Source organism: Colletotrichum scovillei (assembly GCF_011075155.1).
Source record: "Colletotrichum scovillei strain TJNH1 chromosome Unknown Contig00008, whole genome shotgun sequence".
Taxonomy (NCBI): domain Eukaryota; kingdom Fungi; phylum Ascomycota; class Sordariomycetes; order Glomerellales; family Glomerellaceae; genus Colletotrichum; species Colletotrichum scovillei.
In genome coordinates, this window is record NW_023336266.1 from 1,124,982 (window position 1) to 1,147,039 (window position 22,058).

General features: G+C 52.5%; 6 protein-coding genes across 6 annotated transcripts; 2 read left to right on the top strand and 4 right to left on the bottom strand.

Moving 5' to 3' along the window:
- Positions 1–2,169: 2,169 nt before the first annotated feature.
- On the bottom strand, positions 2,170–4,191 carry HER10_EVM0011770 (uncharacterized protein; the record flags this gene model as incomplete). Its single annotated transcript, XM_035481191.1, has 1 exon — positions 2,170–4,191. The coding sequence occupies one exon, from the start codon at positions 4,189–4,191 to the stop codon at positions 2,170–2,172; it is 2,022 nt and encodes a 673-aa protein (XP_035331017.1).
- A 1,162-nt stretch (positions 4,192–5,353) lies between these two features.
- Positions 5,354–7,278, top strand: HER10_EVM0002879 (uncharacterized protein). Its single transcript, XM_035472572.1, has one exon. The coding sequence runs from the start codon at positions 6,227–6,229 to the stop codon at positions 7,010–7,012; it is 786 nt and encodes a 261-aa protein (XP_035330512.1). The 5' UTR covers positions 5,354–6,226; the 3' UTR covers positions 7,013–7,278.
- A 436-nt stretch (positions 7,279–7,714) lies between these two features.
- Positions 7,715–9,736, bottom strand: HER10_EVM0005170 (ankyrin repeat domain protein; the record flags this gene model as incomplete). Its single annotated transcript, XM_035474793.1, has 1 exon — positions 7,715–9,736. One exon carries the CDS (start codon positions 9,734–9,736, stop codon positions 7,715–7,717), a length of 2,022 nt encoding a protein of 673 aa, XP_035330646.1.
- An 854-nt stretch (positions 9,737–10,590) lies between these two features.
- HER10_EVM0012428 (peptidase family M13) lies at positions 10,591–13,070 on the bottom strand (the record flags this gene model as incomplete). Its single annotated transcript, XM_035481824.1, has 4 exons — positions 10,591–11,961; positions 12,015–12,248; positions 12,308–12,753; positions 12,935–13,070. The coding sequence occupies 4 exons, from the start codon at positions 13,068–13,070 to the stop codon at positions 10,591–10,593; spliced, it is 2,187 nt and encodes a 728-aa protein (XP_035331053.1).
- A 2,201-nt stretch (positions 13,071–15,271) lies between these two features.
- HER10_EVM0007872 (DnaJ domain-containing protein) lies at positions 15,272–16,464 on the top strand. Its single transcript, XM_035477413.1, has 4 exons — positions 15,272–15,419; positions 15,481–15,541; positions 15,598–16,150; positions 16,245–16,464. The coding sequence occupies exons 1-4, from the start codon at positions 15,389–15,391 to the stop codon at positions 16,320–16,322; spliced, it is 723 nt and encodes a 240-aa protein (XP_035330810.1). The 5' UTR covers positions 15,272–15,388; the 3' UTR covers positions 16,323–16,464.
- Positions 16,465–17,061: 597 nt separating this feature from the next.
- On the bottom strand, positions 17,062–18,946 carry HER10_EVM0007047 (uncharacterized protein). Its single transcript, XM_035476614.1, has one exon. The coding sequence runs from the start codon at positions 18,699–18,701 to the stop codon at positions 17,232–17,234; it is 1,470 nt and encodes a 489-aa protein (XP_035330762.1). The 5' UTR covers positions 18,702–18,946; the 3' UTR covers positions 17,062–17,231.
- Positions 18,947–22,058: the final 3,112 nt, after the last annotated feature.

Consider the following 22,058-nt stretch of genomic DNA (forward strand, 5'->3'; position numbering starts at 1 on the left):
GGGATACTGCACGGCATGGCATCCCTGGTTCTTGTGAACTTTGCCCACCACCCATATTGCCTACATACCTCCCCTGCCCACCCGCTGAACCCCGTTTCGATAGGGTTGCAGTGGATTGGGAGAGAAAGCTTTCGAGCTCTCCGGGTGGTGGGAGGGCGATTGCGAACGTTTGGCCGGTTACCCTCATTCTTTTTTACATCCTTGGCAACTACCAGGAAACGGCAGGTTTTCTCGGGTTTAGTAATTGGCTTCCTGCCAGGCTTTTACCTGACTCCAGCGGGGGAGAAGAGACATGAGGGGGGCGAAGTTGTAACCTTTGATTCCCCGCGCAACTGAGAAGGGCGCAAAGAGTTCTTGCGTCTCTTGGGTGGATGCGACGGCGGCAGGACGGCACGAGCAGCGTGGACGTGTGCCGGTGCCATGTCTCGATTCTCTGGGTTACCTTTTTGCGAATGTGGCTTTCATTTTTCTTCTGGTCTCCCCCGCCGCCACGCCCGCGCGGATGACTTTTGGTAGTGAACCAGTCGTGAACGGCGTTTGGTACGGAACTACGGAGCATGAGTGTTACTCTTTTTTTCGCGGCTTACGGCTCGCGGCTCGCGGGCGCGCCCATGCGTATGTTGGGGGTTTGAACTAGATTGAGGGCTGGGCATACATACCATGCAGGCTTGGGATGCATCTTTGCAGGGCTAATTTGAGGGTACGACCACTTCTTGGCTGCGGCGCGCGGCGCGACCTGCAGTAGGAGGGGAGGGGGGGCACAAGGGAAAGAAATGATCGTCTGCGCCGTCTGCGGTGTATTTTTGATATTTTGTCCGCGGCGTGCCTTGCATTAAGTGCGTAAGGTAGGATTCTGTCTTTGTTTCTCGGTGTTTTGATAGCGGGTGGAAGCCGAAGGATGGGTTGCAGTGGTTCGTACCGGTAGTGAATCGTGGGTGGGAGGGCTAATGCAGGTTCTGGATTAACAATGACGGAAGTGAATGGTGGTAACGCCTGGTGTAGATCGGGGTTCTGATGTGGTTTGACCGTTTGAAGAGTGGTGGACGGTGGCATTGGACCTGATGTTGAACATGTCTGGTTCAAACCGCGTATAGTATCTATTCCGGTTTCTCTCGTTATTGACATTTCTTTTTCTTCAATGTCTCGGCAGAGTCTCGTCAAATCGCCCAGCAACAAACCCGAATCCGAGATGCAAGTTGGCGTTCAGGCGTCCGAGAAGGTGGCTGGCGTGCTTTTTTGACATGCTCTCGACACTGCCACGGCTGCAGCGTTGCCTTCACAAGTCGGCGCTCAGACGTTGACAAGATCGGAACCGATTTTCCGGCTCTCTCTCGAGGTGAGGTAGGATAGCGCGGATTGGAGTCCATCATCGGTCTTGCGGGGGCTATTCGCGAGATTACTACAAGATAGCGTTCTGACTGATCGTCGATGGGTGGTGTGGTTGCCATGATGTTTGTCAGAGGCGGATGATTCGATACCAGTGTTAATGGGGGCCCATTTGAAGATCTGATTTGACCAGCTGCTCTACATTAGTTTCAGGGGCACCCTCTATCTGAATTGTGTGGATTTAGCACTGGCGACGGTGCGATGAACTGCTCCGGTGGCGGCCAACGTCAGATGGAGACGTCTTGATGCCATTGGACGAACTGGGCGATGATCTGAAGTGTCAGAAACACCCAGCCGGCTCCGAAAGTACGTTTGCGACACTACATCCGGCGCCGGCGTGGAACGAAGAAGAGGTCACTAGGCGTATGGGAGAGGCGTTTTGCCCGTTTAACGTCCGGGCGCGGGTGCGGTCTCGAATGAGTTGAAGCTAGGTTAGTAGGCTTTGGTGGACTAGGGGAAGCGTGGCTAGAGCTTCCGGGGCCGACGCTAGACTTTAGATGGTCTGAAAATCAACGTCCGGGTTTCAACTGCGAAACGCAACTAAGGCGATGATCGAATTTTGATGGGAGGGGGAGGGGAAGAGACCTTGATGAGCAGGGTATGTCTGATGCAATTGAATATTGGGACAGTCTTCAATGGATACTAGAATCCAACGGCCTAGGATGTCATGGAGGAAAGAAAAGGAAGGTGATAATCAACTATTCACCACCTTTTCTGTATTATCGGGCATATACGTAGAAAACAACTATCACGACGTCTCTGCCCAGTGCTCCAAGAACTCTCTTATTGATCCAAGCTCTTCCAAGCCTCAAACACTTTGGGCGGCATACAGCTCTCAATCACATTGCGAGCCTCTGCAATAATTTCTTTCCTATGTTCTCTTGATGACCACGTTGGCAACACAACCCCAAGTGCAGTATGGCAGGCCCGTACAGTGCTGAACATGGCCTCGTCATTATCCTCCCCCAAGGGAAACCATCCACCACCCTCCCCAAGGACTTTGATCATGTCGGCTAATGCCTCAGCCAAACTTCCACCGTGAAAAGCATCGGTCACACAGTCCCAGGGCCAAGTCTGCGTGATGGTGTTGAAGAAGTGAGGAAGCGGGCTCCATATCAGATCTATACCAGGTGTTACAGTTGGAGAAGCTCCTTGTGTGATTAGCCATTTGGCGTTACGAACTAGGGCTTCATTGCTGTCTTCGTCTCTGACAAAGGCCCTATGTTCGAAAGCGGCGACCGTCGCATGCAGCGCAAGCATTCCAATAGTGCAAGTCGTGACCTTGGAACTATCACCCTTTATGTCCATGTCTGAATGAACCGAGGATTGAGTGTCGAAGAGGTCAGTGTCGTAGGCGTATTCTATTTCTTTAGACCCTACATGAAGTTCGACAACCTTTTGCAGATGAATTTTTGACGTATATAAGAAGCGTGCAAGAGTGGAGGTATCTAGCGCTGGAAAATTGCATTGGCATGCAATCAAGAAACAGTCGAGGATCTCTTGATCAAGAGGCGCAAAGTGTGGTTCGTGTTGCGCGATGGTTTCCCGCAAGATATCCGGCATCATCTTGTCCAGGCCCTGTGCCAGAGGGGTGTCATACTCCTGACCCCAATATTCGGACCTCGCCGTTGAGAGTAATTGTCTCAGCCTGGAGACGATGTTCCCTCCGGTTCCTGAAGGACAGTACCAGGCGCCTCCCGGCTCTGAAAAGAGATAACGTGCCGCGTCTGACTTTGCCACGTTTGATGAGAGTTTGAAGATGTCAGTTACCACTTTATATGAGAATAATTCAAAATCGCTCAGTGTCGGATCGGTCTTTTCCATGGCCAGAGCATATTCGAAGGCGTTACCATAGTGAACACCAAGCCTGTCCAGCGTGAAGGAACGCTCTGGGTTCGCCCCGAGACGTCGTAGGAGGGCCACCGAGAGATCGTTATGCGCCGTTATTGCGTAATACAACGGCGTCGCACCACTTTCCACCACGACTTCGTCAACATCCACGCCCATACGCTCCACGAGCTCTTTGATGATGGGCCCATTGCCGGAGAAGGCGGCGGATTGGAGTGCGGAAACTACCACCGCTGGAACTCTAGACTTTGTCGGATCCAACCCCCTATAGACGCTGGCGAAGGTCTGGTTGAAACGAGGATACTTTGGCGAAGTATGGCCCACGCTTACGATCCGAGATGAAGCGCCGCGGGAGAGCAGCAGGCGCGCGACGGAGTTTTTGTGGTTGCAAATAGCAATGTGTAGGGGCGTCCAGGCCTGTACAGCTTGCCCCATTAGGTGACAACTGGGAATCTGAAAGGTGCCTGGGGGAATACACTGGCACAGAAACCTCGCCGGCATTTCCGTATCGACAGAGTGTTGGTCCAGAAGCCACCGGACGGTATCGTAGTGCCCGCCCTTTACGGCGAAGTGCAAGGGCGTCGCGAAGCATGCTTTCGACAGCGCGACCTTGATACAGTCATCGCTTGGAACCTCTCGGTGTTTCCAGCTATTCCGATATTCTATTTCTACCCAGTCTTCGAGGCACTGAGGAGCATCGAATGAATAGACCTTGTTCATGTCGGCGCCGTGGGACGCTATGCGCTGGAGAGTGGCCAGGTTCCCTGTCGCGGCGCTCCTGGTGATGATGTCGGTATTGCTGTCGCGTATCGCTGCGAGGTATACTTCTTCCTGAAGATTCATGTGGAGCTTGATGCTGACTTGCGCGAGCGCGGCGACGGTGCAGCTGTCTAGGTAGCTGCAGATTTGCAGCCAGATTTCGGCAGGAAATTCCGCGCGCGGTGTAGTTGACGACATGGTGGTCTTAAGTAGGGGGTGTATGCTGTGATTGGTGGTATGAGAGGACGATCAATGCGATCAATTCGTGGATTTTTGTAGGGTGCCTTATTGAAGATGGTAAAAAACTCTTTCAGAAAGTTCTGGGACACGAAGGTAAGGCAGAATCAAAATATAGGAACTATATACTTCAGTGCAAATCATCAGGGTAACCACCAACGAGAACCTGGAAGGAGCATGGAGATAGCTCAACCTTTCTCCTTCTCCATGACCACACCTTGCAAACAATCTCTAGATTTCGATGCGAGAAAATTATGCGAAGCAGAAAAGGCTCTTTGAAAAGTGTTTCCTAAGAGACTCTCCGGCTTGCTGTTGAAGTTCGGCCCCGGCCTTCTTCCGGAAGATTGACTCCACCGAGCCGTCCCGATCTTCCGGACCCCACTTCTACGGGCCACTTAGTCTTCCGCTGAAACTGCATTCTCCTTTCTCATAAGGTAAGACTGGAGCCCCATACATTGTGCTTGAAAGTACCTTAGTCCGTGCAACTGAAAAGAGGCTAGATGCGTAGCATGACAGGTTCTTCGTGTTGGGAAGAAGTGAAGACTAGAAACCTTCTTGGTGCGCGAGAGACAGCACGTTCCTTCGCCCTATCAAGGCCCTGGAATTCTGCTGAGCGGTCACAGCCTGAATTCACCATCTCGCAGTCGCCGTAGGAAGAAGAGGCGGTGGCGATGCCTTCCAAGCTTTCGTGCGCCGACCATGCCCGGTCTTGTACGCCGTTCGTGACCCACCCGGCGGAAAATACCCACACCGCCGATGACTCGGCACCGCACCGCCGCGGCGGCCACTGGCCCCCACCCGCCCAAGCTTTCGTGTATTTTTCCCGACGTTTTTCGCGCCAGTGAACTCAACTGAACCCTGGCTCGAAAGAGATAAGGAAAACGCCTCCAAATTTCCCTCACCGATGAGTAAAGGCGAAGGCGTAAATATGCCAGGAGCTACTGGGTAAGTTTGATTGCTGCAATCAACGAGATAATCCCCCGTCAGATAGGCCGTATTGGAACTTTGGAAGTACCTTACCTTAGGTGAGTGACGGCACAATGCTGCATGGGGCATCCCTTCGGTCACGCCGCCGGACACTAGTCACGGACTGCGACCGACTCAAGGGATGAGCGGGCACCGGTGGAGAACAAGCCTTGATTGTCGCGAGAGAATCCAGGCCCGATCACGCAACGTTGACGAAGGGGTCTTTTTTCTTTCTTTTCGTTTATTCAAGCTTTCCCGGCGTCGGAGTCAAGTGCCGCCTTGCATACCGGATCTTCCGGATGAGCACTGCAGCTCACTTAGTCACTCTTGTCTTTTGACTACGACATATTCTCTAGTCGCAACGGTACATTCGCACGTTACGCTCTGAAAAACCCTGGGAATAACATGCGGATAAGAAATCATGCCCGTCGCTCAAAGTTTCATGATGCAGGACAAACACACAGGGTTCAACCCGTTTTTCCCGGATGTGCATGGCACCAGGCGGTAAGAGAGGTTTTCACCACCTAGTTCCACGCCGGTTCATTTAGGCCCAAAAAAACCATCCGACGTCATGACAGGCGATCCCTCCATCCCAGGTTACAAGTAATCTATTTCACCACGAGAGACTTTTTTCCCCCCAACAAAAGCCGAGGAACGAATGGCTAATGGCTGCCAAAGTGAGACCACGTTCCCGCCGCTAGGGCCGTCAACATAGGCATTCCGCGTTTGATCGGTTGACGGGGCGGCCAACATACTTCAGCCGCCCGATGTCCGGAGAGCTGAAAAGGCTGACGTCCTGTCATCTTCCCTTCCGTCCCATCTCACCTCATCTCATCTTATCTCAACTTTGCGATTACATACGTCAGACAACACATTGCTATCAAGTCACCATTCATCTTTCAAATCGTAGAGATCTATCTCACGCGAGTGAAGGAGGCCAGTAATCAAGAAAGCGCAAACCGATACGGGTACAGTGGCCGGATAGCTTGAGCTACACACCACACATGTCCGCTGCGGAAGCAACCTCATAATGTCATCCACAACCGCCATCCTCACATCTTCACAACCGACAATGACCTCGCCACATCCCCCACCCCCGCAAAGCTGTCATCCCTTCATGACACTCCCCCTGGAACTCCGCCTCCTCATCTGGGAAACCTTCAGCTCGCAACCCCGCGTCTTCGAATACCGAGAAGACACCCACCTCATCAAGCCGCCCCGCGAGTACCGCCACCCCCGTGCCGCGGCCCTCATCACAAACGCAGAATCGCGAAAAGCCACCCGCGCCCTCCTCCGGCCCTTCCCGCACCCGTACGACGTCCAAAAGGATTCCCGCCCGTCGCAGCCACCAGCCCTGGAATTCGTGCCCTCCTCGGATATCATCTACCTCCCACCGCTCGTCTACCGCACGCGGCTCGGCGCGTGGGACTCACTCTGGACCACGAAGCCGGGGATCGAGAATGTGGGGATCCACTGGTCTGTTCTCCTCGACGAGCGGCGTATCGCGGAGGCGTTGCGGGCTTGTTCGCGGTGTTTTACCGATATGATGAGGTTGTCCGTCTTTATCGAGTTCAAGCCGCTTCCGCAGCCGGAGGAAGAAGTCGGTAACGGCGGGATCGTGAGGTTATTGGGTCCTGCGGAGGATGAGTACCGCTTGCCGAGTTTGTATGCCGAGGCGCATGGGTTGATGGATGAGTTTTGGACGTGGGGGGAGTTGAGGACGGCGCTTGGGAAGGTGAGGAGGGCGATGAAGTGGACGCCTGAGGTTGAGGGGGTGTTGTATACTAGGGAGATGGAGGAGGCATCTGCATTCTGAGATGGGATGGGATTAGTATTTCGATGGCTTTTGTCTCATCTGAGCTGGTCGTTTCGATGAGGATATCGGGCTGATGCGAGGCATGCCCTGACAGAGGGTGTAATATTTTGGGCATTTATCAGGGATCAAGTTCAGGGTACAGCGTCATGATCGAGCGAGGGATTCACAGCATTTCAGCGGGCTTGGGAGATTTTATGACAGGTCTGATACGAACCTGCTAGCTACTATTGAATGAGAACTCAAATCATTTTGAGCGTATTTGGAGACTTTCTCGTGTATGCGTTTGTGTGAAAAGTAGAAGATAATGATCATGTTTGCTCTCTTCCACTATAAATTACATCTCATTTCATTTTCGAGGAACTCAACTTACAGGGCCCTGTATACCTGGGTATCGTCTACAACTTATTCGTACATCTCACTTCTGCCTTTACTCACGCCGTTGAGATGAGGTGCTCGTTGCCACATCCTCCTTCAAGCTGAGATCCGCGCCCATAGCGCCCCGGGAGCCTCGAGGCCTACATTCATGAAAACCTCAATCTCAATAACCTCCTCTCCAATCTCCCCCACACCCTTCCTTCGACCTCCCCTTCATCCTGGTCGTAGTCTCCATCTTCTTACCCCGAACCCGACAATGCGTCAAGCTCGCCATCCTCCAGTCCCTCGACTCCGGTCTCAAGCTCAAGCGGAGACTCAAATCCATGTTCAACCTTGTGCTCCTCTGGTATTCTCCACTTCATCCTCCTCCATGCCACTGTAAAGGGCCTCCTCTTCGGTCTCCTCTTCGGTTTCCTCATCCCACACTTCACTCTCCTCATAATCGACACAATCATCTTCGTTGATAAGCCCGTGCTGCCTCAGCACCTCCTCAACCTTGGGCCTGTCAGACCAGTCATCAAACGCATCGCGAATCGCGAAAGCCCACTCTGGCGCGGTTTCCGGCCTCTTATGTAAGTCGCGGACACACATCTCCCACGCCTTGTATACTCGAATGACTCCTCCGATATCATCCTCCCCGCACGGGATCCACGCTCCCTTTTGCACCAGAAGACGGACAAAGGGGCCGATGGAGCCCAACACCGAGGTCAGCGGCTCCGATTCTCGCGGATGGCCCACCGTGATCTTCTTCATCAGGTAGACGAAGGGGGTGAGAGACGGGTTCGGATCGGTGTCTCGCATGCCGATTGGATTCGCGCCCCGGGTCATCAGCCAGTTTAGGGTCGTCAGGGCTCGCCCCTGATAGTCCCAGTCCATCGCATCAATCGTGACACAGAGTGCAAGTATGCCGAGAGAAGAGCCCGATACACGGTCCTTCTCTTTCTCGGGAGGCATGATAAAGGGACAAGTTTCGCGCCATAAGCCGTTCCGCTCCGCAAAGCTCCATCTGATGAACTTCAAGAAGCGGGAATTCCGCTCCAAAGTCACTTTGTCTCCGAAATCCAATACGTCCATGAAAGGGCGAAGAATATCCGTACAGTCGCGATCGACGCCACAGGAGACCTCGCAAACAAAGAGAAAAATCGACTGAAGTTCTCCTACAAGCGGGGCATATTCCGGCCGATGCGTCCGTTGGGTCTCCCGGATGAAGTCCGCGACGACTTGAGCGAACGAGTCGAGAACCGATTTACAGTCGCGCTCGGTTGTATCAATCATCGCTGGTAACAACAGCTTTAACAGTGAGATTTTGGGGCCGTTGTCTGCAGGAGCGGTCCAAAGGCTGTCTTCCACCGTCATAAGCTGCTTAGCAGCCTCGATATGACCCTGAGCGATGGCAAATTCGAGTGCCTGCGTCATGAATGAGTATCCATGTTGGAAAAATATCTCCACATCGGCCCCGAGGCTGAGCAAATGTGACACAACGTCTCTCTCCGTGTGTACATTGCGCTCTGAGGGACGATACTCGCAGACGTATTGAATCGGCGTGGCGTCTCTGTTGTCAGGACTGTCCACCGAGAGGCCCCGGTTCTTGACGAGATCGGTCATCACCTCCAAGTTCCCAGCACGAGCCGCATCGTGCAGGGCGTTATGCGGCCTCGAACTTTTCAGGGCATCTGCTAACCAGAGCCCCACCTCTCTGGCGGGTGGTGGAACGAATGGGCATGTTTCCGCGCCCGCTTCTGAATCCCAGAAAGGGGACTTTCTCATGGCGTACTCACCCTGCAACTGAGTTGTCAGAGATGCTCCGGCGGAAAGCAGGAGGCGAGCGACGGAGTTGTGTCGCTGGCATAGAGCCACATGTAAGGATGTGCGGGCAGGGCGACAGATGGAGGGGAAGGGCCGGCCCCTAGCCCTCCTCCCGAATGGCATGATTGGCATGCAATTGCATAGGCTTCTCCCGGGGCCATCGACATCGACGTTCTGACCTAGAAGCCACTTGACCATCTCATAGCGGCCTCCTGCAGCAGCCTGGTGCAGCGGAGTGCCCCAGGTCGTCATTCTCTCCAGACTTTCGTCGCCCATGGGACCCCATGGTAGTGGTGCCACGGGATACGCCTTGGCAATGTCCGCGCCGAAGAGATGAGCGCGTTTCAGAGTGTCGAGATTTCCAGTCTTCAAGGCGTGAGTGACGCAGTCCGACGCGTCGTCCCGTATACTCTGGAGATACAGTTTGCGATTGAGGATGTCGTGGAATCTGTGATTGACCCGTACCAGGCGTGCCCTATCGGACTGAGAAAGGTAGCTGCTGACGAGCGCCCATAGCTCCACTGGTAGCTCGTCAGTCGACATCATAGATCCTCTCAACGCGATGCGAACATGGACTCAGCATCGAAGTCGATGGAGAGAGCTGCGATGAGATCGATGAGTACCCTATTTTTACCATGTTCTGGGACCCTCTCCTGCACGAAATTGCAAGTGGGGTGGGAGGGACCACACACCGCCACAGTGTGGCACGGCTGTCAATTAAAGGGGACAGGTACTTATCGACATTTCTTCTTCGTCTTGGCGAATGTAAGTTTCTGGTGTGTATTGCTGACCGCGTTGGAGCTCGACGATCGACAGGGTGATCCACGGGCAATGATAGAGTAGCATCTGTTCGGATATGCCCCGAGGACTGGAGTAATAGGGGCTTCTCTCCGTCACAGCCGGTGCCGATCCGGACGAGATCGGGGCAGTTCTGGGACGAGCTCTATCTTGTGCCTGGTATCCGGTTCGGTGATGATATCCAACAAATTTAGCCCACGTTGAGTCTTCGACTGTCATATTGGAAATGCATCGCAGCATGAGACTTGCTAAAACAATCAAGTCTCACCGATTCAAGTCTCCTTTCCTGCACATGCCAAGTGCCCCGTATGAATTGAGGTGGAGTCTCACTCTCGGTGGCGCGATTCCTTTCGGTGACGGATGTCCGTATTTGGCACCTAAGAAGAAATGTGAGATGGGCGGGAATTGCATCATGAGAGGTCGTTGACATATGGATTGTGAGAGGTTAATGATTCTTGATTTAATCTATGATGCATCAAGGCTTGGGTAGCGAGTAGGGCCAAATCCCCAACAGTATAGCCGGGCATCATCAATCGCCGGCGATACTCCTCTCTCTCAGGAAACCGAGGCTATCGGCGTCTCAAGATCCCGCGGGACATCTACCAAAGCTCACATGTAGGCTGTCTTTGGGGGCAGTTAAAAACGCTGCGGAAGTCCTTCGAGTTATCCAAGGGCCCTTTGATGCGAGCGAATCCTGGAGAGTGCACGTCGGCTCCAAGCAGGTAGACGTCGTACACCTTCGAAGACGACACGTCGCACCAGTTTTGTGCCCATTTCAAGAAGAAAATCTGGTCATGCGAGAAACTCTGCAGGCCAGGTAAGTCAAAATCTTGAGACTTCTTGTCTGCCTGTAGTTTCTTCCACGCTGCATAGCTTGTCGCCACACCTCCGGCATCGGCTATGTTTTCACCGAGCGTGAAGTTACCTCGAACGGGAACATTCGTACCATTAGGCGCAATGACCGTGAACTGCTGATACTGATTGGCGAAGCATTTGGTACGATTACTGAACGCCTTGAGGCTCTGCTCATCCCACCAGTTTGTGAGAGACCCGTTGGCAGCGTAGTTGTGGCCGCTGTTGTCGAAGCCATGGGTAAGCTCATGACCAAGAACGGTGCCAAGTGCGCCATAATTGACATATGATGGATAGGCAACATTATAGAGAGGCTTTTGCTGGATACCAGCATTGATCACAATGTCGTTGAAGGTTGTAGAGTAGTAAGCATTTGTTGTCGATGGGGTTTGCAGCCAAATGTTCTTATCAGCAGGCTTGCCAAGCAGAGCCCACAGCGACTTGCTAGAGAAAGTGGCAAACGCAAGGGCATTGTCGAAGTAGGAGTCGGTAACCTTGAGCCCATTATAATAGTCTGCAAGCTTGCGTGGATTTGTGGTGTCCGGAGACACGTCGGGATACCCAATCTTTTTCGAAATGGCATTGACCTTCACTTCAGCCTCTTTCTTGACCTCGGATGTTAACCAGTCCTTCTCCCCGAGGCGCGAGATAAATGCCTGCTGGATCGTGCCCATCATGTTGATAGCCAGATCACGAGCTTCGTTCGAGTACGCCTTATCGAGGTAGAATCGGCTCAGAATCCAGCCGAGCCCGGCAGGCAAGCCACTCCATGGGACACCCTCATCCACATGACCGACGCATTGCTGCCATCTCGGTGGCTTGCCAACCAACTCCGGATCTGTAGCGCGAAGCTTTGATTTCAAGTCGTTCAATCTTTCCGTGGCATCTGTCTCGACGAAGTTGGAGAAGGTGGATACTGTTTTCCAGATGAAAAATCCTTGGACCGTTTCGACAGAGGTGTTGGCGAGAAGCTGAGATAGGTTGCCAAAGTAGGCCGGGGAAAACACAAGTTGATCCGGCGTATAGTCCGCGGGAATCAAGTTGTTGATGACGAAATCGTGACCAAGTTCTGGGGCCACGCTTGTGACCTCTTCCAACTTGAACTTCCTTGCTGGCGACTTTGGTGGCTCTCAGTTCCTCGGTCAGACTTAAAGGTCAGGAAATCACTCACAGTTGGGCTTGCTTTGCTGTCATCGGTAGCCTGCAAAGCGACCGCGTCTTTCTCAAACTTAGTGACGGCTAGAGCGAGTCTCTGAGCATTCATAACATCGAGTTTCGCCGGGTGGACTGCCTGAAGAAGTGCTGCCATAATGCGCTCATACTCCGCAACGGTATCGTTATTTCTGGCTACAGAGCCTGTGAGCAATGGCGTGCCTCCGGGGACGACGGATATGAGTGTTTTGTTCTGCTTTAAAATTAGTATGCATCCATAGTGGTGGGCTCCCAGGTCTCGGATCAACATACCGTATTCTGGTCATCAAAGTCAACAGTGACTGATTCGAACGTAGAAATGCCAAGTTGACCAAAGAACAGCAACGTCTTGCCCATATTCTTGGCATCGTTCTTCGAGACCTTGCGTTCCTTGTCCTCTGTAGTATTGGCCACAGGAAAAGCCTCCGCGACACGGTTGACGAGATTGATGAGAGGGCCCAAGCCTGCAGCCTTGACGGCGGTGTCATTGAGGCAAGCATTGTATGTCTCCACGATCAGCTGAAAGTTGTCCCGATCCACGCCTATTTGCTCTTGAGACAGTGATGCCGTGATAAATCCAGCGTCTGGTCCACTGGGGTAGGTGCCTTCCACGATGTTCTTCAGCACTACCGAGACATCACTCCCGACAATACCCAGCGATGAGGCCTTTCCTTGGCCAGCCCCAGGCGCATGGGTTGCTTTCCACCCAGAGCACGCATCTGCCAAGAAAGTGTATTAGCCAACCAGAGTCATGCAACGTGCAGAATCCGCAACAGTGTCGAGTAGGAAAGCAACGGAAAAAGATGTGAGACAAGGATCCGAAGCTTGGGCGCGGGGAAACTAGAGCTGGAGGCAATGCGAGTGGGGGAAACAAAAGGCAATTGGAGTCCTGCGACGCACATTTGTCAAAGTCTGTGCACGGATCGATGTCGGTATGGTTCGGCGCGAGACTCATCAGAATGTTTGAGGCGATCTCGAGACAGATCGGTGTGGTGCAAAGGCTGCTGCCATCCGCGGCCGCAGTGAAGGGGGCCATGCTGTCGACTGTCGAGCAGTATTTCGAAACGTCCTTACAGAGCTAGCATCACAAGTCAGCGAAAAGCCTCTTGGGCAGTTGAAGTACTTGATAGACAGACCTTGGGATGAAGAAGCGACCTGGCTAGCCGGACAAGGAAGCTGAGACGCTTGATACTGGAACCAGAAGCGCCTTTCACCGACAAGCTGACACCCAAGTTAAAGAGAGAGGAGAAAGCTAGCGAGGATCGGTTGGAGCCGGTTCATCCAGTGTGGGTTTGGGGATGAGCTGGTCCCTATATATAATGGCTTGCAAGGAGAGAAGAATATACTTTTCCTGCAAACCTTTTTTGGTCTAGACGATGTCGGGCATCGAGAACCATAGAATACAGTATAAAGATGCCAAAAGCGGTGACTAGAGGGCGGCGGTGGTGTGGTGTCGTCGATGTCGCAGAAGAAGAAAGGCAGCGAGGCGTTGATCCAGTTCGCTTCACGCAGCCCGAGGGTTACCCCAATAGACCAAGTACCTGCCCTTTTCACCTGTCTCACGATCCTCACTGCCTCTAGCCAAGGCAGAGTCCAGCTAGTTGCACCTTCCTAACCGATCCTTAGACGTACCGGAGCATCGCAGCCTGCAGGCGAGGCTGCCTTGTTTCCTGCCAAGACTGCCATTTGCCAAAGTCAAGCCAACCCCAGTTCGTTGACACATCGGAACTCTATGTGGTGACGAAGTCGACTCGGCGGATGTTCAGATGTGCATGCGGCGAAGGTAAGCATTGCGGAGAAAGGCAGCACAAAAGTGCCGCTCGCCAAGGATCGGGGACTTTCGCAGAGTAACCTCCGAAGTGACATTCCAGCCGCGGGATGCCGATCCTGACTCCCCGTCCCGTATCCCCCCGCGTATCTTAGCTTAGCTTGCTCTCTCAAGTTGAGTGGCACGACGTCGATCATCTTTGAGCGTTTTTGCACAAGTATCGCTCGCAGTTTGAGACTGCCAGATGGATTGGCTCGACTGGTAGCTTGGCCTGCCCAGAACGGACAGCTGGAATATTGGGCTGATATGTGGCTGCGAGTGAGCTTCGGTCCTGACTACCCCAAGCTGGTTTCGTAATGCCATGCGGACGCACGTGTGTCCCAAAAGCCGACAAGTTGGTTAGCGCGGTGGTCAAAAGAACGGCGCGATTTGTTTCTGGAGGCTAGCTGGTACTCTATCAACTGCAATGAAGGACAGCATAACCGCTGTTCACCTCCAATACCGGAATACAAGAGATGAAAGTCGTCGACCAGGCCACGGAGGTATCTCATACCGCGAACCGTGGGAAGAATACCACTTGGCAATTATGTTGGCAGCGCCAAGAGTCTTCGCATGACTGTTAAGCAACGGCCGACTCTCGGCAGACCTGCATTTTGACTTCCTCAGAATAGCCTTTTAGCATGAACCTAGCGTCGAAGGCTAGAACTTGCGCGAAATGTGCTTCACAGGGGTTATGGAATGTGCAGCGATTCGTTGGGTCGATAGGTATTCTCTCCCAGGATCCAGTGGGACGAACGAAAACCTTCGACGAAGACCGTTTTCGAAAACGAATGCGGCGTGATCATTTGCAGCTTGCCACGCCTCGTAAGAGCACGCGAGACCAGACGATGGCGTTCCTCGGTGGCAGAGCCTCAAAGTAACCTAGTGTTACCGTTCCTGGCGTGGAAGCAAAATGATACCTAAATCCTTCATCCGGGCAGATGGGTCGATACTTGGGATGAGAAGGTCTGCACTAAATGCGGCTGGAGGATTTCAGCCATTGCGGCGAGTCCAAGACTTTGGCGCTGCTACTGATGCGATATTGGCACTTGTCATATTCCACGATCTAGAGATCTGCAGATCGTGGGACAGACGCGGTGAGATGGGATCTGACAAGCCATAGGTATCACCAATCTTTTGAAGGCAAGGTAAAGTACCTATGTAGATGAAACCTGAGAAGACGCAGCGGAAGATATCGAAGGAGGAGGGGCAGCTGGGCACGTGCTTGCTACCTACCTTGGAATGGCCTGTGCGTACCTTACCTCAGCAGAACAGCACAGACCACATCCAAAAAAGACAAGTGGGGGGATCCCCGGAGGCAATGCCCCGCAAGCTGATCAAGCCACGTTCACCCTTTGGTTTCATGCGCCACAATGACGTTGATGTCAGTCACGCCTGGTTCCTCGGGGAGGCGATACCTCAAGCGCAATCTTTCACCCGATCACATCAAGCCTGCAGCCCTCTCCTTCTCCCTTACCTTGAGGTTTTATCGCTATTATACCATCTAGAACAAGCCTCTTGCACCTCTAGTTCTACCGATCATCAAGATGGCGAACACTGGCGCCCCTCCAAACTACTGTAAGCTTCCCTCCAATACCCCACTATAGCTTTCAAGCTGCGGCTAACATTGCGCCTAAAGACAAGATTCTTGAGATCTCGGAGGCGGCTACGACCCAGCAAGTTCGCGATGCATACAAGAAGTAAGTGATCCAAGATACTGAGTCCAAGTTCTCTCAAATTGACCTTTACTTTTCAGAGCCGCCTTGAAGACACACCCAGACAGGGTCCCCGCCGACTCGCCCGAGCGAGCAACGCGCACTCGCAAGTTCCAACTCGTCAACGACGCATACTACACCTTGTCCGACACGCAAAGACGCCGAGAATACGACGCCCAGCGAAAGATCTTTGGCGCATCCGCCGGTACAACGTACGGTGACTTCTCTGACGACGAATCCGACCCAGAGGAAGTACCCCCGCAGGCCGGCCCCAATCCGCAGAACGCCTACTCGTGGGCATGGAACTTCTTCACCGGCGGGAAGCAAGGTCAACAGAACGAGGGTCAGCGCGCACAGGCAGACAACGCACAGTTCGGCGATGTATTCGAGGAGATGTTGCGCGAGGAGGGCATGGCCGAGGAGGGTACCAACCGCCCGACGAGCTCGTTCTGGAGCATGGTAGGCGGTCTTAGTGGTGGCGCGCTGGGCTTCATCGTCGGAAACATGCCTGGCGCGCTGGCGGGTGCTGTCGCTGGAAACAGGCTTGGCTCTGTTCGAGATGCGAAGGGCAAGAGTGTCTATGCCGTTTTCCAGGTCAGTGCGAATCTGGAGATATCTACCGGGTAGATCCCGTCAGCCTCTCTATCCAGATTGTCTTGCGAGGTGGATTTGTACTAACATGATGCAGGACCTCCCCCAGGCAGACCGCGCGAGGCTGCTTACCCAGTTGGCTGCCAAGGTGTTCAGTCATACTGTAGGAGCTTAGGAAAATTTGGGATTTCAGATGGGTTCAGGATGATATCACATGGGCAGCTCGGAGTTTTGGGTTCGGTCAAGATCGGTATGAATAGGTAGCTTCACCAAGCCAACTTGGCACTTTGGCATCAATACACTAGATAGCTTTTATCGCCTTCAAAAGTGTTGCGTGCCGTCGGAAATGTGATGTATCCGTGAAGCACAACTCAACGAACTTTGCCTCCCTTTGACACAACATGATCCACGATCGGATGGACCCTGCCTCAATGCACACACCTTGGCCATCACTGACCGGCATCTCGCCAATTCCACTGTCAGTCACAACTCCACCAGCCCTCACGAACCGTTGACCAGGTGGTGTACGCGGCTCCGCAGCTGTGGATGTGTGCAGCGGGGTGAAGCGGGGTCGTCGCGCGCATTATCAACCGCTGACCGCTTGCGAATCTCAACAATCAGTCACTAGTCAAGGTGCCAGAGTGGTTAATGGGCTGCCCTGCTATCATACTTTGATTCCAGATTAGGCAGTGGCTTCGGTCGCGCAGGTTCGAATCCTGTCCTTGACGCGCCAAATCTTTTGAGGTTATAAACAATTCGGTTCTAAACTCAACTTTTGCCAATCTCTCTGTCTCTTTACCTTCCTTGCGGTTCTGAGTCCAGTGCAGACTGGTGATGCGTCCAAGCGGGCGGCAGTGCCCCGGGTCCGGTTGTTCTGAGCCCCACTGCACATCCATTAGGCAAGTGAGGCAAAGCTGCGTGATCAAATACAAGGTGATAAATTAGCAACGAATGAATGTGAGTATGTATATGTAAACTAACTACATTCACTGCTATTGAGTCATCGTACACTTTCGCCATGCTTTGCTCGAATATGCTAATCGGACGAACTCCTGTTGAACAGAACTTTGTAAGAAACTCTTCTCTAGGGGAGCTCATCGCTGACAAACGCCGCACGTGGTGGCCTGGCCTTGGGTTGGACTTTTGCCAATTGTTCCTCAACCTCAACGTCCCATTTCTGGCGATTATTCGGGTCGCCTGTGTATTTCTGTGGTGCTTCCGTCCCTTTGTTGGATATCGGCATGGCCGCCAGCTGCGAATACTGATTTGACCCCACGAGTTTCAGTAACATGAAGAGCCACTTGAAGAGGGCCAGTGCTACAACCTCCGACACCTTCAAAGAGTTCTGAGAAGTACCCAAGCCAACTGACTGGGGAAGAGTGTCCACGGAGTTTTGGTCGCTGATGTCGTTAACGAGGGTATCGTCGCTGGAAAAAACGCTCCCGCTCTCTGCTGGTGATCGTTGGCGATTGATCCCCGCCGAGGTAAGCTGCTGTTGGGAATATTGATTCAAGATATCCACCGCCGCATCTTTCACTACATCGAATTCTTGACTAGGTATCTCGGCCGGTTGAGATATCTGCTCAAATGTTGCCGACATCGGTGCTGGCATCTCAACTGGGACGGTTTCGTAGTTCTCTTTCTGCATGGCCATGTTGAGACCATGTGCGACGCCATCGAGTTGTTTCTTGAAGACGGACTTCGCTGACGATAAGTCGATCCGAGTTGTCGTCGTATTATCGGTGTCGCTCGACCTTGAGCAAAATTTCGAAAACTTGTGTTTCCCCTGGCGCATCCTGCTCTTGAGACGTCCCTCGACTTCGACGCACATGGTGACCGGCCGACCACTGTGCTCGAATGCGAAGCCAGTATGAAAGATGTGCTGTCGGAACGGATTGCAATCTGTTTCGTTTTCTTTGAGCTCCCATTCCAGGGACCTGAAACCCTCTCCATGCTTTGCTCTCTTTACCATGCCTTTGAAGGTCCAGCTGTCGATGATTCGTCTGGCAACGCTGCGACGAGTACCCATCCCTCCTATTTCGAAGAAACCTCCCGCCCCGAGAGTGGGCTCAAAAGCCTTTTGCTTCAGCTCTGATGTGACCGTTTGAGGACCTACGAGAGACTGAGGTCCAAAGTGTTCTGTCACCTGAACCGCGTAGTCAGAGTCTAGCGACGTTCGAACGTGCTTCTGAGACCATCTTCCTCTAGCTTCAGCTCCATAAGGGTCTTGCTCGGCCAGCGTAATGAGGACTCTGGCGTCGCGCAAAGTATGTCCCGGCGGCTGCCTAATTGAGATGTCGAGGTAAACGATACCGGCAGGATTCCTGTTGGAACCGAGGACGCCCCATTGTGCCTTTTTCCAATGGTATTTGCACTCGACTTGGACTTTGCCAATGGCGCCGGATCCCACGCAGAGATGAGATCCACGAGCTGTGTCTTGATCGAAAAGTTTATAGTCTTTGCGGCCGTATCGGCGGATGCGGAGTTCTGGGCGAAGAGCCTGTTGCTCTACAGCAGGTTGGTGCGCAAAAACTGTACTCACGGGGGCGGCCATGGTTTACTGAGAAATCAATCCGTCCTGACCACGATGAACGAGGAGTAAGCAGCCTGATTATTTGTTGAAGGACAGGTCCGCATGAAATTAGCAAAATCAGGCTGGGGGCTGCCTCCTGCAGGCTATCAAGAAATGAACATTTTAGGAACCCCTCAATGTCGTGCATGCATGATGGATGGTCGCGTCTGCGCTTGGTGCGCATGTCTGCAGGCGCCTGCCCTAGGAACCAGCGAGATTCGTCTCAGTTGTCTTGGGGGAAGCATGTTGAAGCACGTCAATCTGGTTCCATTGGCCTCTTATCGTTACCTGGTAGCTATCCGCGGTGGCTGGGTAATTAGCTGCAGGTCAGCCCATGCAAGCTTACGGCAAGGCGCAGTTGGTGCAGACATCGATCCAACTCCATGTCCCTTTGGTCCGCCATTTGCCCCTCACTCTTGTTCTTCAGCCTACTGCATCTCTTGGGTATTTCCTTCATCGCGACTGTTGGTAAACGGCTTCAGAGAACATCCAGGCGATACCTCCTTACCTTTCTATGAGCCATGTTTTCTCGTCCAGAGTACGACATTTTCGAAAGAGGAGGGCCTTCAACATCCGCAAATCCTCTGGGGAGAGCTGAGACGGGTAACAGAAGAACGGCATTTTACGAAACCAAAGTGCCAAGGCAGCGACCGGATCTGTCATTTCTTGAAAGAAATACGGAAAGCGATGCAACCAAGGCCCTCCAACATAAAATTGCATTCCACACCGGTATGCTACATTTTGTACCAGCAGCACCACAAGTGCCGCAGGATGAGTAGATGCGGGAGTACCATGCTGAAGCAAAAGCAGAATACCTAAAGCAACACCAAAGGGAACCATCTCCTCCCACAGCATCCGCGCCAGTTAATGACGAAGCTCCTGCCACTTCCAAAGGGAAGGAACGAATGAAAGAGGAACGAACGAGTGAAGAGCGAGTTCGGGAATGGCAATCGAACATGGAAAGTGCGAGTGCGGGCGATAAGGATAGTCGGAGAGCTCAAAGCGGCCGACCGGATGAGTTGAGTTCGGGCTCTCTCACTGACTCGTCATTGGACTCCAGTTATGACGGAGACTCGAGGGATTTTGTTATACCCCCTAGACCTCCTAACTCTGCAAAATGGCCTCGAGCCAGCCCATCATACAAAGTGCCGAGACCTTCTACTCACCAACACACTCGTGCTGGTAGACAGCGTCGCAGTCTCCATAGACAGAGATCCTGGCGACATCAATCGTTCCCGGAGCCTAAATATGAAGGACGAGGTAGACATGATATGGGCGAAGCCTCATTCAACCCCCCGATGTCTACATCTTATCATTTACCTCAACAACCTAAGGCTGAAACCCCGTTCGAATCTTATGGCATCTCAGAGGCTATGAACGATCTTTTACCACGACAGAACAAGGCTGAAAATCAACCCAAGGTTAATGTCGATCCCCAGAACCCTCAGGATATCACGATTCATACTGAGCTTGTTGCGACTATTGACCTGGAAGAGGAGCTGGAAGACTATTCAAGACTTGTGAGGCTCGGGCGTTTCAAAGCTGCCCAGAAATTCTTCACCTACAAGCTCTTGGGTTTCATCGAAAATGCATACGTTCTGGACCACTATTGCGAGGGTCTTTCTGCAATGCCAGATTTCCATAAACTCTCACAAATTGGGGAAACCTTCGTCCCGAGACCTCAATGTGGAGTTGTTCAGGCTCATACTTATATGCTACTATCAAAGGCTGATTTCGTTGGGGGAGTCAGTATGTTGTCTCAGGCGGCAAACAGGCAACCGCCAGACTGGGAAAGTTGTATGAAGACAGTATGGGAACACTGGCCCAAGTTAGACTCTACAGAGGCAAGTATTTAAAAACGTCAATTCGTCAACGGAAGGCCAGATAATCATGTCAGCTGACACCAAGAAGATTCAGATCCTAGCTGGCGGACTTTCCCCGAAGGAGAATGTCGCGAAGTTCCACACCAATGAGATTGCCGAAGTATACTTACACTTAAGGGCAGAAGGCAGAATTTGGGAGTTTGGAGACTTGCTTCAAGTACTCCTACGGGGATCGCGAGAACCCGCTTGCCAAGTATTGGAAGCTTTACTTCGTTGCGATCTTGGTGACGGTAAAGACCGTTTGATAAAGCTAATCAAAGCTGTCGAAGAGGATTGGAATGTGGCCGAGACAAACGAAGAGACCTCATTTGCTCTACTGGAAATATTCACAACTATAGTTTTGGATTCGATGTGCCACTCAGAGAATGTTGGACTGGTCAACACGATATTTGAATTTTCCCAGAAGAAGGCACTGGAAGTTCTTGAACTCAATCCAACCAACTCAAAGTCTCGACCATATCTTCGGTGGATCATATCAAAAGTCTTACTCGAGCAGTACAGCGACCCACGCATCACCGGCTTCTTTGCACTCAAGCAATGTCTCCACAACTTTCCTGGACACCGAATCGCTCCAAATCTGTCTGATCTTCCAAAACTGTGTATGATTTCGTATGCACCAGACGAAGACGAAGCCCCAAGGTGGAGTCCTGACCCAGCTACTACGATTGGACACGATGAGGTCCTTCGAACGGTGCTTGGCGTGGCAGAAGAGCTAGGGGATGTTTGGATGCAGGCGACTTGTCTACAGCTGTTGATTTACCAAAGCCCAGAGCCCAGAACTCTGCTCCAGAGTCTGGATGATTTGTGGCGCTCGGCAGGAACAAACCAGAGACATCTCGGAACTCGCCTGTATCGCTATATACCTGAAGCTTTAAGGACCACCGAAGACCGCGCTGGCCTTCAGAGACAGATTCTCCTATCTGCCAAAGCTTCGTCTCAAGGATTGAAGCCTTACGCAGAGTATATGATCCTTAGAGCGTTGACATCTAGACAAGAAGAGAAGGACTCCTATCTCGAAAGAGCGATGGATGCTTTGAACTCATCGTTCCAGGGCTATGTGCCCCAAAGTCACACTCAAATTCCCATTGAAAGTCCATCGGCGCGGAAGGCTACAGGCCACAATTGGACAAATGGAAACATCTCGGAGCCTCCGGGCGGGCCATGGCAAAATATGCCACCTGGACCATCTGGAGGAGCAAACTATGCCGGCGCCCAATATCCACACATGGGATACGGACCGGCGCACGGAAACACGTATGCAGCAGGCATAGATCCATTCCAAGCGATGAGAACCGGGGATCCAGGTTACATAGGTGTTCCCGCAAACGCTCCTTATGTAACCTCAAACGACAGATCTGGGTGGACAGGAGGAGCGCAACATGGCTCTTTCGGTCAATATCAGACGACTTTTGGAACTCCCTACGCACAGAATCAGTTCCCTCATCATCAGCCAACA